At 37.3% G+C, this 13,023-nt stretch overlaps 1 protein-coding gene across 3 annotated transcripts in view; it reads left to right on the top strand.

The window, feature by feature from the left end:
- mysm1 (Myb-like, SWIRM and MPN domains 1) overlaps positions 1-13,023 on the top strand; it is a 29,633-nt gene that overhangs the window by 4,211 nt on the left and 12,399 nt on the right. For all 3 annotated transcript variants that reach the window (NM_001164029.2, XM_087297268.1, XM_087297269.1), the window contains 8 exon segments: positions 69-141; positions 277-375; positions 4,823-5,249; positions 6,888-7,101; positions 10,101-10,231; positions 10,317-10,420; positions 11,998-12,075; positions 12,463-12,548. In NM_001164029.2, coding sequence (NP_001157501.2) covers positions 69-141; positions 277-375; positions 4,823-5,249; positions 6,888-7,101; positions 10,101-10,231; positions 10,317-10,420; positions 11,998-12,075; positions 12,463-12,548 — 1,212 coding nt within the window.

Below are 13,023 nucleotides of genomic sequence, written 5' to 3'. Positions count from 1 at the left end.
CTTTCTCAATTTAAACTTTTGAATGGTAAAATATAGAAATGCATTAATTTATTTATGCTTATTTGTAGGCCACTGGTAAAGAGTTCTGCAGCACAAACCCGTTGGGCGGAAGAGGAAAAAGAACTCTTTGAGAAAGGACTGGTAAACAAAACAAAACACAACAAAAACACACACACACACACACACACACACACACACACACTAAATAAAAACTTTGAAAATAATACTTTACTTTTATAAGAGGAAATAAATGTAACTTTTTTTTATGGTTTCTAGGCTCAGTTTGGCCGCAGGTGGACCAAGATTGCAAAACTAATTGGCACTAGGACAGTTCTACAAGTGAAGAGCTATGCTAAGCAGTACTTCAAAAATAAGGTATGACTTTAGCCCACGTGACCCAATTTAAAAGACACATTTTATAACAAATAAGGACGTTCCTGTTAGATTGAAACAAATAAATTTTTTTTTAAATTCAGAAATTCAATTCTCTATCTGTCATGTTTTTGATTCAATACAGTGCTCAGCATATATGAATACACCATGCTTTGAAAATGAATATTTCTATCCATTTCTCAGTGTATATGGGTAATATATATTGGTGTATTTGAACAAATCAGATCTATTAAACAGATATGTTTATTGAAATAATATTTTAATCACCGTACATCTTTAGAAATGGAAAGATAATACATTTAAATTCAAGCAAAATATTGCAAAATTAAGTTACAACCTACAACTTTTAGATATTTTTTGTTTATTTTTTGTAGGGGGTGTACTCATACATGCTGAGCACTGTATGTGTGGATATTAGGGGCAGTCCATTAACCCTTATTTCTGCAACTTTTAGTCTGTCATTTATTGAGTGATTATGAAACAAAATAGATTTTTAATAATATAAATTATAAATAATTTCTTTTGTTTACTTCTCGTTTATTTATGCTAGGATTTGGGAGATATTGCTTTTTAATCCATTTACCCTTAAAAATCAACATCAACACAGTTAGCTTGCTTAAAATATTGTGCTTTTACTAAAGAAATCACTTTAATACTGATGTAAATAGATGTAAGTAGTTTCTTGAAATAAATCTAGGTGTTAGATGTAGAACGCTGCCATCTGTTGGGTAGAGAAAAAACTGTTGTTGTTACAGTTTTAGAAATAATATGCTGTGACAGTTTGCTGTTAATTGACTAATCCGCCGACCATCAAAGATATAGTTGTTTTTGTTCTCGGGCAGGGCTCGACAATAAGGACTGCCCGATGGCCTGGGGCCAGCGCTCGAGACCTTCGGGCCAGTGTACAGAATGTTACTGGCCCGATCGGGCCAGTGCTGCCTTTTTGCCTGTCAGATCGAGCCAGAGCTGCGTGCTGCGACTGTCTGTCAATTGTGTGCAAATACAATCTTACGGTGCTTTAACACATAAACGTTATTTTTGGAATCTGTCTCGTTTCCCCCGTTAGTGCGGTTTGTTTGGCATATATCTAGCAGTTGCGCTCAGCGCTCGCATCCGCACCAAATCAATCAATCCGAGATCGCCTGAATGAGACAGTCTCTGCCCTATTGAGCGGATCGATTGTAGTGAGAAAACAAAACAATGCAACAAACTAACCACCCAGGCTATGTCACAGTGTATTATGATTGTGTAATAGCCATATATACAGCTATATGACGAGAGAATGATGAGCAGGGCGAGATGTCATTCTTACCGGTAAATGCGAAAGTGAAAGCATGCTGAAATATTACAGAGAGCTGTTTATCCAGCCTGATCTCGGTTTATCTGTTAGGAAAATTGACCGAAGTTAATATCTGATCATTTTTCCATATTTTAATCATATAATATGTTGTGTTAGGCCAGTTGTTTTGTTCATTTCCGCTCTGACAGCTCGAAAGACAGATCAACATTGATCTTCGCGATCTGATGCAGTCTCGGCTCATCTGCTATGTCTCTCTATAATGTAAGCCTAAAATGCAGAATTCTAGCCAACGTTTCTTTAATAGATTGATTAATTCAATAGATAGATTTTTACAAAACCTGACAATTGAAATGAGGCTCTGTATAAGAAAGTCTGACCTCTCTGCTTTATATATGGGTTGTTAAAATTAAAGTGCACATTTTTGCTTATAAAATATTCTATACACAACTGGTCAAAAGTTTGGGGTCAGTATAATTGTTATATATGTTAAAATAAGCTTCTTCTGCTCACCAAGGCTGCAATTATTTCATCATAAATACAAATTGTGAAATGTTGCATAAAATAACTGTTCAAAAGTACTTTATCATTTAATTTATTCATTTATTCCAGTGATTTTAAAGATGAAATTTCAGCTTCATTACTCCAGTCACATGATCCTTCACAAATCACTAATATTAATTATTATTATATTTATTAATGGTAATAGTAATAAAAGCAATAATATCTGGAGTAATAATTTTATTTGAAACTACATACAATAAGAAAGCAGTTATTTAAAATGTTGATGAATATTTAACAATTTTTTTTTTACATTTAATAAATATAACCTTGATTTACTGAATAATTTTCCTTAAAAACATTTCAAAAATTACTGTAAATATATATATACTTGAAGTCAGAGTTATTAGCCCCACTTTGTTGTTTTTTTCTTTTTAAAATATTTCCTAAGTTTTGTTTAACAGAGCAAGGAAATGTTGATAGTATGTCTGATAATATTTTTTCCTCTGAATAAAGTCTTATTTGTTTTATTTTGGCTAGAATGAAAGCAGTTTTTAATTTTCTATGAACCATTTTAAGGTCAAATTTATTAGCCCCTTAAGCTAATTGTTTTTCAGACTGTCTACAGAACAAACCATCGTTATACAATAACTTGCCTAATTACCATAGCCTGTCTAGTTAACCTTATTAACCTCGTTAAGCCTTTCACACACACACATACGCGCACACACACACACGCACACACGCACGCACATATGCACGCACACATGCACACACACACACACACACACACACACACACACACACACACACACACACACACACACACACACACACACACACACACACACACAGTCAAATAGCTATTAACTTTTTTTTTTAGGTGGGGCCAGTGAAAATTTTGGCCGGGCAAGTAAAAATCAGAACCACTGGCCCGATCGGGCCAGTAGAAAAAATCCTTAGCGTTGAACCCTGTCGGGTACAACATAAAATAAATGATTCAGAAAATGGGCAGCATGGTGGCACAGTGGTTAGCACAACTGCCTCACAGCAAGAAGATCGCTGGTTCGAGCCCTGAATGGGTCATTTGTCATTTCTGTGTGGAGTTTGCATGTTCTCCCCATGTTTGCATGGGTTTCCTACGGGTGTTCCAGTTTCCCCCACAAGTCCAAAGACGTGGTATAGGTGAATTGAATAAGCTAAATTGTTTATAGGGAAAACTGGGTAGTGCAAGAATCTGAACATTATTTTTAACATTATTATCTGTAATCCACATCTTTGGCAAACATTCGAGCTAAGCTTGTCACAAGGATCGATAAATATATTAACATAATATATATATTGACATGACTCCAATCATTTTGGTGGGAAAATATATATCCCCCATCATGTTTATCGCCCATCTTCTTTGGAAGAAGTTGTCCAAATGACATAAAGCCGTTTTACAAAAACATTTGCATTTTACTGAACATTAAAATACTAAATCTGAATGAAATGTTTTTATCCCTTGAAAGCGTTTATGCCTGTTTCCATTATTATGCTGTTGTATAATCTTTATATAATATATGTAGCCGGCAGCTAGCTCACTGCAACTCTCATATGGTCGCCCACTGAAGCTAAGCAGGGCTGCGCCTGGTCAGTACCTGAATGGGAGACCAAATAGGAAAACTAGGTTGCTGCCGGAAGTGGTGTGAGGCCAGCAGGGGTCTGTGTGGGTCCTAATGCCCCAGTATAGTGACGGGGACTCTTTACTGCTCAGTGAGCGCCGTCTTTCGGATGAGACGTTAAACCGAAGTCCTGACTCTCTGTGGTCATTCAAAATCCCAGGATGTCCTTCGAAAAAGAGTAGGTTTTACCCCGGCATCCTGGCCAAATCTGCCTACTGGCCTCTGTCCGTCATGACCTTCTAACCCTTCCCATATCATAACTGGCTTTATCACTCTCTCTCCTCTCCACCAATCAGCAGTGTGGTGTGCAGTCTGGCAAAATGGCTGCTGTCGCGTCATCCAGGTGGATGCTTCACTCTGGTGGTGGATTATGAGTTATTCCCCCCATTGTGTAAAGCACTTTGAGTGCCCAGAAAAGCACTATCTAAATGAAAGGAATTATTATTATAATCATTGGCATACAACAGTATTACTTATCTCAATCATTTCTGAGACAGTATATTGCACAACAAAAATTATTATCATGATTGATCTGGTCAGTGTTCATTGAAGTTTGAAGTGTGATATTTCTGTTGCATAAAGCTGTACAGTCAAGCATGAAATGGTCCGTACACATGTTAAATTCTGACTTAAAGTTACTTTTATTTAACCAGGATTTTTTTTTTTACTAGAAATAGCACATGCTTTTTCCAAAAGATAATTAGATGATGTACAAAAGGCATCATGGTGTAAAAAAAAAAAAAAAAAAAAAAAAAAAAAAAAAAATATATATATATATATATATATATATATATATATATATATATATATATATATATATATATATATATATATATATATATATTTCTCAGCTTTTATTTACATCAAAAACTTTAGATCAGAATTTGCCAGGGATATGAATAATTTCTGTATTTTGTACTGTATATAAAACCTCGACTCTATATAATTTGTGTTTGACCTTCAGCCCAAAGCAGAACCAGCTGCTGAAGTGACCTCCGCTAATGTGACTTCGGTCTCCTCGATTCAACCTCACGTCTCGGCCTTGACTAATGCTGTGCGCATCGAGAGACTCTCTGACGATGAGGATGTCGATATTACAGATGACTTCAGCGACAGCGAGTTACAGTCTAAAAAGCAGCCAGAATGCTCAGTTTCTCCAGACTGCAACCACCACGGAGAACTCAGTCCAAGTTTATCAGATGCACTGTTACACCTTCCATCTGAAAGCACTGCTGCTGACGGACAGGTTGATCCAGATATCAGTGAAGACACAGAAATCCATCATTCCGAAATTGATTCAGAAGCAGTTGAGGAAAGTGGGAATCCTTTTATTAATTTAGACAGCCCAAGCAAACACAGCCTGACTGGAGAGGAGGAAACAGAATTAGCAGGTACATTGACACATCACCTTGTATTAATTTATTCTTTATTTATTAGATTTTATTAGATTTGTAGGACTGTTAAACAAACAGGAACAAAAGAGAAAATAACACAACAAATAATATAAAAAAATAAATAACATTACTAAATCTTAATTTAAAAACATATATACTGTGCATCCGGAAAGTATTGATAGCGCTTCACTTTTTCCACATTTTGTTATGTTACAGCCTTATTGCAAAATGGATTAAATAAATTTATTACCTTAAAATTCTACACACAATACCCCATAATGACAATGTGAAAAAAGGTTTTTGAAATTGTTGCAAATTTATTTAAAATAAAAAATCTGAAAAATCCCATGTACATGAGTATTTACAGCCGTTGCTCAATACATTGTTGATGCACCTTTGGCAGCAATTACAGCCTCAAGTCTTTTTGAATATAATGTCATAAGTTTGGCACACCTGTCTTTGGGAATTTTGGCCCGTTCCTCTTTCTAAGACCTCTCAAGCTCTATCAGGTCAGATGGTAAGCGGCGTTGTACACCCATTTTGAGATCTCTCCAGAGATGTTTAATAGGATTTAGGTCTTGGCTCTGGCTGGGCCACTCAAGGACATTCACCGAGTTGTTGTGAAGCCTCTCTATTGATATTTTGGCGGTGTGCTTTGGGTCATTGTCTTGCTGAAAGATGAACCGTCGCCCCCAGTCTGAGGTCAAGAGCACTCTGAAGCAGGTTTTCATTCAGGATGTGTCTGTACATTGCTGCATTCATCTTTCCCTCTGTCCTGACTAGTCTTCCAGTTCCTGCTGCTGAAAAACATCCTCACAGCATGATGCTGCCACCACCATGCTTCACTGTAGGGATGGTAATAATTTGGTGATAATCGGTGCCTGGTTTTCTCCAAACAGAATACCTGGCATTCACTCCAAAGAGTTCAATTTTAGTCTTATCAGACCAGAGGATTTTGTTTTTTATGGTATGAGAGTACTTCAGTTGCCTTTTGGCAAAGTCCAGGCAGGGAGCGGCTTCCGTCTGGACACTCTACCAAACAGGCCTGATTGGTGGATTGCTGCACAGATGGTTGTCCTTCTGTAAGGTTCTCCTCTCTCCACAGAAGAAGGGTGGAGCTCAGACAGAGCGACCATTGGGTTGATCACCTCCCTGACTAAGGCCCTTAGTCACTTCCCCGATCACTTAGCTTAGATAACACATGGTGAACGCACGGAAAATAAAGGCTCTTGCTTTTCCACTCCTTTATTTCAGACAATGTAATCAGCTTCTCTCCCATGGTCTATGACAAAACTTAAAATTCTGTGCGACTGCCAAGCTAAATAACGTATTTCAGATTTGTAAAAATGCAGACAGTGGCTTTTAGTGGATTTTTTTTCCAAATGTGTAGGCTGAGACACGCATTTCCAATGAGCTTGGTCCAAAATGTTTAACACTTGTGGCTTAAACTGAGTGCCATTGTGAACATGATGTAAGATCATGACAAAATTTGAGGGAAGAATCTGAATGAAAACCCAACACAAGTGGTCACGAGGTTTTTTAAAACACCATTGACAGATGAAAAGAGTTTTTTTTTTTTTACTATAGCAATCCATCAGCATGAGCACAACTGGTTAATGTGATCTTTTACTCCAGATAAGTGTGAATCAGGTGAATGTCTGGAGGAAGAAGTTGAAGACCAAGAGGAGGATGAAGAGGAGGAGCTCAGAGCTCCCGAACAAGAGGTTGAATTGGACTTGAACACAATTACTGAAGAGGAAAAGCAAGCCATCTCAGAATTCTTTGAGGGACGTCCATCCAAAACACCGGAGAGATATCTAAAAATCCGAAACTACATCCTGGACCAGTGGTGAGATTTCAGCTTTAAATGTTTCACGTTCTTCTGCTTGGGTTGAACAAGTATCATTAAGGAGCTACTTTTGTTTGAAATTTGTTTTAGATTTTGCTATTGTACTACATACTAAATATTTCTTTTTTATTATTATTTTGATTTCATACAAAGTTTATTTCTAATAAAACCTAAAAGGTTTTAGTTTACTGAATTATTTGAGTTATTTTTAAAGAGAGGGAATCAGTAAAAATTCTGAAAGATTAAAAGACTGGGTTAATTTATTTATTTGAAAAGTTCATAGTCACCAAGGGTGCATGTAATTAAAAAATATGCTTAAGCTTTTAATAATGTGTGAATACAATATTAATATAATTCTATATATATTTTAGACTGTTGTTTATTGCTGTGATGGCAAATTGAAATTTTCAGCTATCACTTCCCCAGTCTTGTTTAAATGATCATTCAGAAATCTAATATTACTATTAGACTATTTTCTGCTCATGAAAGATTTCCTTTTTAATATCAATGTAGAAGTTGTGCTGCCTATGGTTTTTGTGGAAACCATCATAAATGTATTTAATATATTGTTTTGGAACAATTTAAGGTATTTAATAACTCCTTTTAGCAATTGAAGGCATCTTTATTTAATAAATGTATTTAAAGTCTGTGTGAAATCAAAATTTACAATAATCTTGCTAGTGCACGTTGTTATTTAATTAGTCTGTGCAAGTTAATGCACTAAAATAAAACCCATAAAACTATTTAGTTTGGATTTTGGAATTTTGTGGTCCTTCTCTAATGACGTCAGTTTGATGCTTCAGCCACAATATTTTTAACCACACCGCTCTAACCATTAGTTTGGTATTAGGGAATGATGCGCAAAAAGAAAGCCCTCCTTCCTACTCAATATTCAGTTTCAGTTGGAAGTATGTGTTAGGGTTGGGTTGATAGATAATGCCATCGTCCATTGCCTATGGCCAATAGACAACACGATGCTGTGCCGGCATTGCCGATCCTCCGCCCTGCCCTGCCCCGCCCGCCCCGTCGCAAACCTGCTCGCGAAAAACTCAGGCCCCGTTTACATTAATACATCTTTGGGCTCTATTTTGACGGTCCATGCGCAGAGCGCAAAACGCAGGGCGCCAACGCTTTCAGGGCGTGTCAGGACGCGCTTTTGCTAATTTAAGGACGGGAAATCTGCCTTGCGCCAAGGCGCATAGTCTAAAAGGGTTGAGTTTATTTTCTTAATGAGTTATAGGTGTGTTTTGAGAATAAACCAATTAGAATCTCATCTCCCATTTCCTTTAAGAGTCAGCTGCGTCGCGCCAAAAGCGCATTCGCTATTTACGGGACGCAAAGTAAGTCTAAGTGGAAAAAATGAGCATTTCACAAGCAAACAGTCAATAGTTAACAGTTTTTTAACAGAAAACTGTTAAACAGAGCATCTACTGCGTAAGAATGAGAGATAATGGATCACTTTCACTTTTGCTCTTGGATAGGGAAACCTTTACGCACAGACATCAATTAGTCTATAAATAATAATTTTGTTTGTTAAGCGCAAATATTCGTTTCAAAACTATTTCTAAATTCAGTTCTAATTTCCAGCAAACGAATAAATGAATAATAATAGCAAAATGTGCTCAAAAACCTGAGTTATATCCTAAAACACATGCTGTGCCCCATATGGTCTAAAACCTGACAGGTGGGCAAATCTAAGCTTGTTTTTAATAAAACAAATATAAATATGGATACAATAAATAATACTGCTAATAATAATAACATTATACAAAAGCAAATTGTTATGAATGAACTAAAAAAAGCGTCCCGGGATGAAGAAGACATAAAAGCAGTGGTTTTTCATATTTATGTTGGCTAGAAAATAATATGTTTTGTAATATTTTAATCCTTTATATTTATATTCTATATCTATTCTTATTATATCCTATATATATCCTTAATATTTCATTTTTTTTTTCATATGTAAAGATATTTGCCTATTGCTCTCTTGTGCGTATTAAGCAGTGTGTAAAAGAGGCGCAACTGTGCGCCGGAGTTTAGACCGGGTTAGTTTTGGTCTAATGAAAAATCTATTATAGTTTCTCAAAGTAGCAACGCGCCAGCGGTCCGCCTCAGAACGTCTTCCTTTTTAGACCAGAACGCCTATGGGCGCACAAATGAGCGCTAATGCATTTGCTATTTAAACAACGTAGCGCAACGCCTCAAAATGACTCTTGCGCCAAGCTGAAACTACCAAAAGACTACTGCGCCACGCCTTGCACCACACTGCGCTGGGTGTATGATAGGGCCCTTAGTGTTATAATGGCATTTAAGAACAAAAAGGATCCACATCCTTACCCTGTTTTACCTAACATTTCTGAACAGCCCTCTGTCCGATGAAAACGCACATCACGTGACCACACACACACAGCCACACACACTGTCATGCGCTCCTCTGAGCTCCAGAGAGCAGTGCACGTGAGACAGTTTATCAAGTAAGTACCGCTAGTTTGCATCTCACTATAGTTGTTAAACGTGATATTTAATTAATCTTGTCTTTATCCAACGACTCTTCAGTCTTCTGAATCTATCAGCTAATGTGTCACAGCATCAGTACACTGCTTTAGTCTTTTACTTTCACACTTGTACGTAGTAATTTTAGTGAAAACCTCAGATACTGTTGGTTGTGCACCTTTTTTACCGACCAACCTCCCGTGGAAAAAGTGATTGACAGGTTGTAATAAATAATAATTTAACCTTTACCTATGACGACGATGCCATTGTCCATCGCGATGATTCACATTAGACATCGTACGATGCCAAATTGGTCGACATCGCCCAACCCAGAGTACGTGCTCAAATAACTTCTCAGCGACTTCCAGTTCAAACAGTTTTTAAAAGTAACTCTTAGCATACCAACCCATACTGCACCGAACCTTTCCAGTGAATGGAAACGGGCCATTATTGACCTCAGACTTTTGATCAGTACAATAGGTTAAAAAAGTGTTTCTTTTTTTCAGGAGAAGAAGCAAACCCAAGTACCTGAACAAGACATCAGTGCGTCCAGGCTTGAAGAACTGTGGTGATGTGAACTGCATCGGTCGCATACACACCTACCTGGAGCTCATTGGAGCAATCAACTTCAACTGTGGTAAAGCTTATTTCTCAGTCGCTTCACTCCTTTTTCTCTAATTACTTTGCATTTTTCATCCTTAAATGTTCTCCTTCCTCTGTAGATCAGGCGATCTACAACCGTCCGCGGCTGGTCGATCGCTCTCGCCTGAAGGAAAGCAAAGACAGTCTGGAGGCCTATCATCTTGCACAGAGACTGCAGTCAATGGTGAGGCAGAGTTGCGTATGTTTGCATGGACACCAATCATCCAATTTTAATATGATTCAAGAGTTCACACTCAGCTGATGATTGATTATAAAGCTTGTTTGGCATGCTGTCCCAGTAGAGAGCCCTGACCTGATAAGATCCTCGAGCCCGGGGCTCCTTCTCGTTTGCAAGGCAAGGTTGATCTCGAGAACTCCCTTGCTGTAGTAGCTAATGAACAGATAGAGATTGCTCTTAAGAGATAACTACTTACTAGGAGCATGTCTATGGTGCCGATTTGGATTAGTCAATTAACCTAAATTGCATGTTTTTGGAGGAAACCGAGGGGACCTGGGGTAAACCCACATGAGCACGGGGAGAACATGTAAACTCTGCCCAGAACCATTGGCTGGCTTGGTAAAGACTAGAACCAATGAGATTCTTGCTGTAAGGCAGGGGTGTCAAACTCAATTCCTGGAGGGCCGAAGCCCTGCACAGTTTAGTTCCAACCCTGCTCCAACAAACTTACCTGTAGGTTTCAAACAAGCCTGAAGGACTCAATTAGTTTCATCAGGTGTGTTTAATTAGGGTTGGAACTAAACTGTGCAGAGCTGTGGCCCTTTTGGAACTGAGTTTGACACCTGTGCTGCAAGGCAACAGTGCTAACCACTGGGCCACCGTGCCACTCATTTAGGAAAGGAGGAGGAGTAGGGGTGGAAGGGGGTATTCTTCAAAAACGAAGATGGCTGTTTTATTGAACTTTGGGTATTTATGGTGACTTAGAAATTGTCTGATTGGTGAATTATAAATTGGCGCCGGCTGCAAGCAATCATAAGCTCATAATCCTCTCTGAATTAGTTTATAAATAAACTTCACTTTAGACAATACTCTGATTAAGAGTCTACCATGTAAACAGCAATTTTTTTTCCTGATTCATTTAATCCAATTAAGGTCACAATTGAACTAAACAGAAATTGGATTAAGACATGTGGAGTATGCCGATTTTAGTCGCAATATTGAAGTGCAGTACACCACAATTAAACTATTACCGTCATGTAGGATTTTCACCTTTTTTTCCAACAGAATATTGCATACACATGGCCGTTTGACACTATTCTCTACACCTACCGAGTCCGAGAATGACCACAGACACCTTCATTGCAAAATGCTGAGTTTTTTTTCCCCATACAGCGTGCAGTATAAAATTCCATTAAAATAACACTCTTCTAGCAGTTTATACTTGTATCCAATATCTCATTTGTCACGGGGGCATGCATGAAATGTTCATGAATGAAAGTGAAAGTGCCAAACTGCAGTTAAAGCCAACAAATTACAAATGACACTCCAGAGGAAATGTGCATAGCCTATTGTCGTTAATCGTATTATGTGCTAGAACATGTTAAACAGGATCATAAAAGGACCATTCAAAAAGCAACTTATGTAAACTCCTTAATCATATTATTGTCTTATTCAGATTAAGGCAAATAATTCGATTACTGATGTCCCTGTAAACATAATCATTATCAATACTTAATCAACTTTTAGCGCAACTACTTTGGTATTTCTTCATCTTGTTAAATGATTGTTCAATTTTTTTGCAGAGGACGCGGAAACGTCGTATTCGGGATGTGTGGGGGAATTGGTGTGACGCTAAAGATCTGGAGGGTCAGACATATGAGGTAACGCAACTCAAAATGTTTCAACTATTTTCAGAATCAAAGTATAATCTATAGAGAATATCTAAAGGTCTGATTGTTTGTGGCGTGAGAAGATTTGAATAAATTTGTAAAAATGAATGGAAAAAAAATTATGTATAATAAATATGATTATTGTTTACAGTGGTAGTATTACAGTATTGTTTTATGCATATATATGAGGAAAAATGCAAAAATTAACATTTAATTGGCATTAAATACATTTTAGAAACTGTTTCGTTATTATAACTACTTTTTTATATTTATATTATATTATAACTATATTATTGTACTCTGTTATAATTATACAATATTAATTTAACTATATAATATACATGTTTATTTATTTATTTATTTATTTTTGTCATCCAGCATCTAAGCGCAGAAGAGCTGGCCATCAGAAGAGAAGAAATGAAGAAGAAAGGACCAAGACCATCAAAACTCCCCAAACAGAGAGGGTACACACACACGCTTGCATAACAGAAGCCATTACTGCCCACAACTGAACATCATTAAAATGTAGTTGGTTGTTTAATTAACTTGTTTATGGGCCTAATCAAATCTGTGACATGTTTGGTGGGGGTGGGCGAACGAAGTGCAGGAAATCAAAGGGGTTAATTAATAAAAAAAATTAAAACAAAAAGAAAAACTATGCCGAGGGGGGAAATAAAACAAAAGAAATAAACAAACAAACTTGGCTGGGTAGTCTGGCAGGGATTAGGGCTGGAAGACAAGACAACACAAGACAAGACAAGACAACACAAGACAGGACAGGACAGGACAGAACAGGACAGGACAAGACGAAAAAAAAACGAACTGGCACAGAACAGCAGACAAGAGGAGACTATAAGCAGAAATAATTAACAAACAAACCGGTGAACATAATCAACTAATAATTGGTTAACAAGGAGGGTGGGACTAGACAATAGACAC

This window comes from Danio rerio, chromosome 20 (assembly GCF_052040795.2).
Source record: "Danio rerio strain M-AB ecotype USA chromosome 20, GRCz13ab, whole genome shotgun sequence".
Classification (NCBI taxonomy): Eukaryota; Metazoa; Chordata; class Actinopteri; order Cypriniformes; family Danionidae; genus Danio; species Danio rerio.
This window is presented reverse-complemented; position numbering and strand designations above follow the sequence as displayed.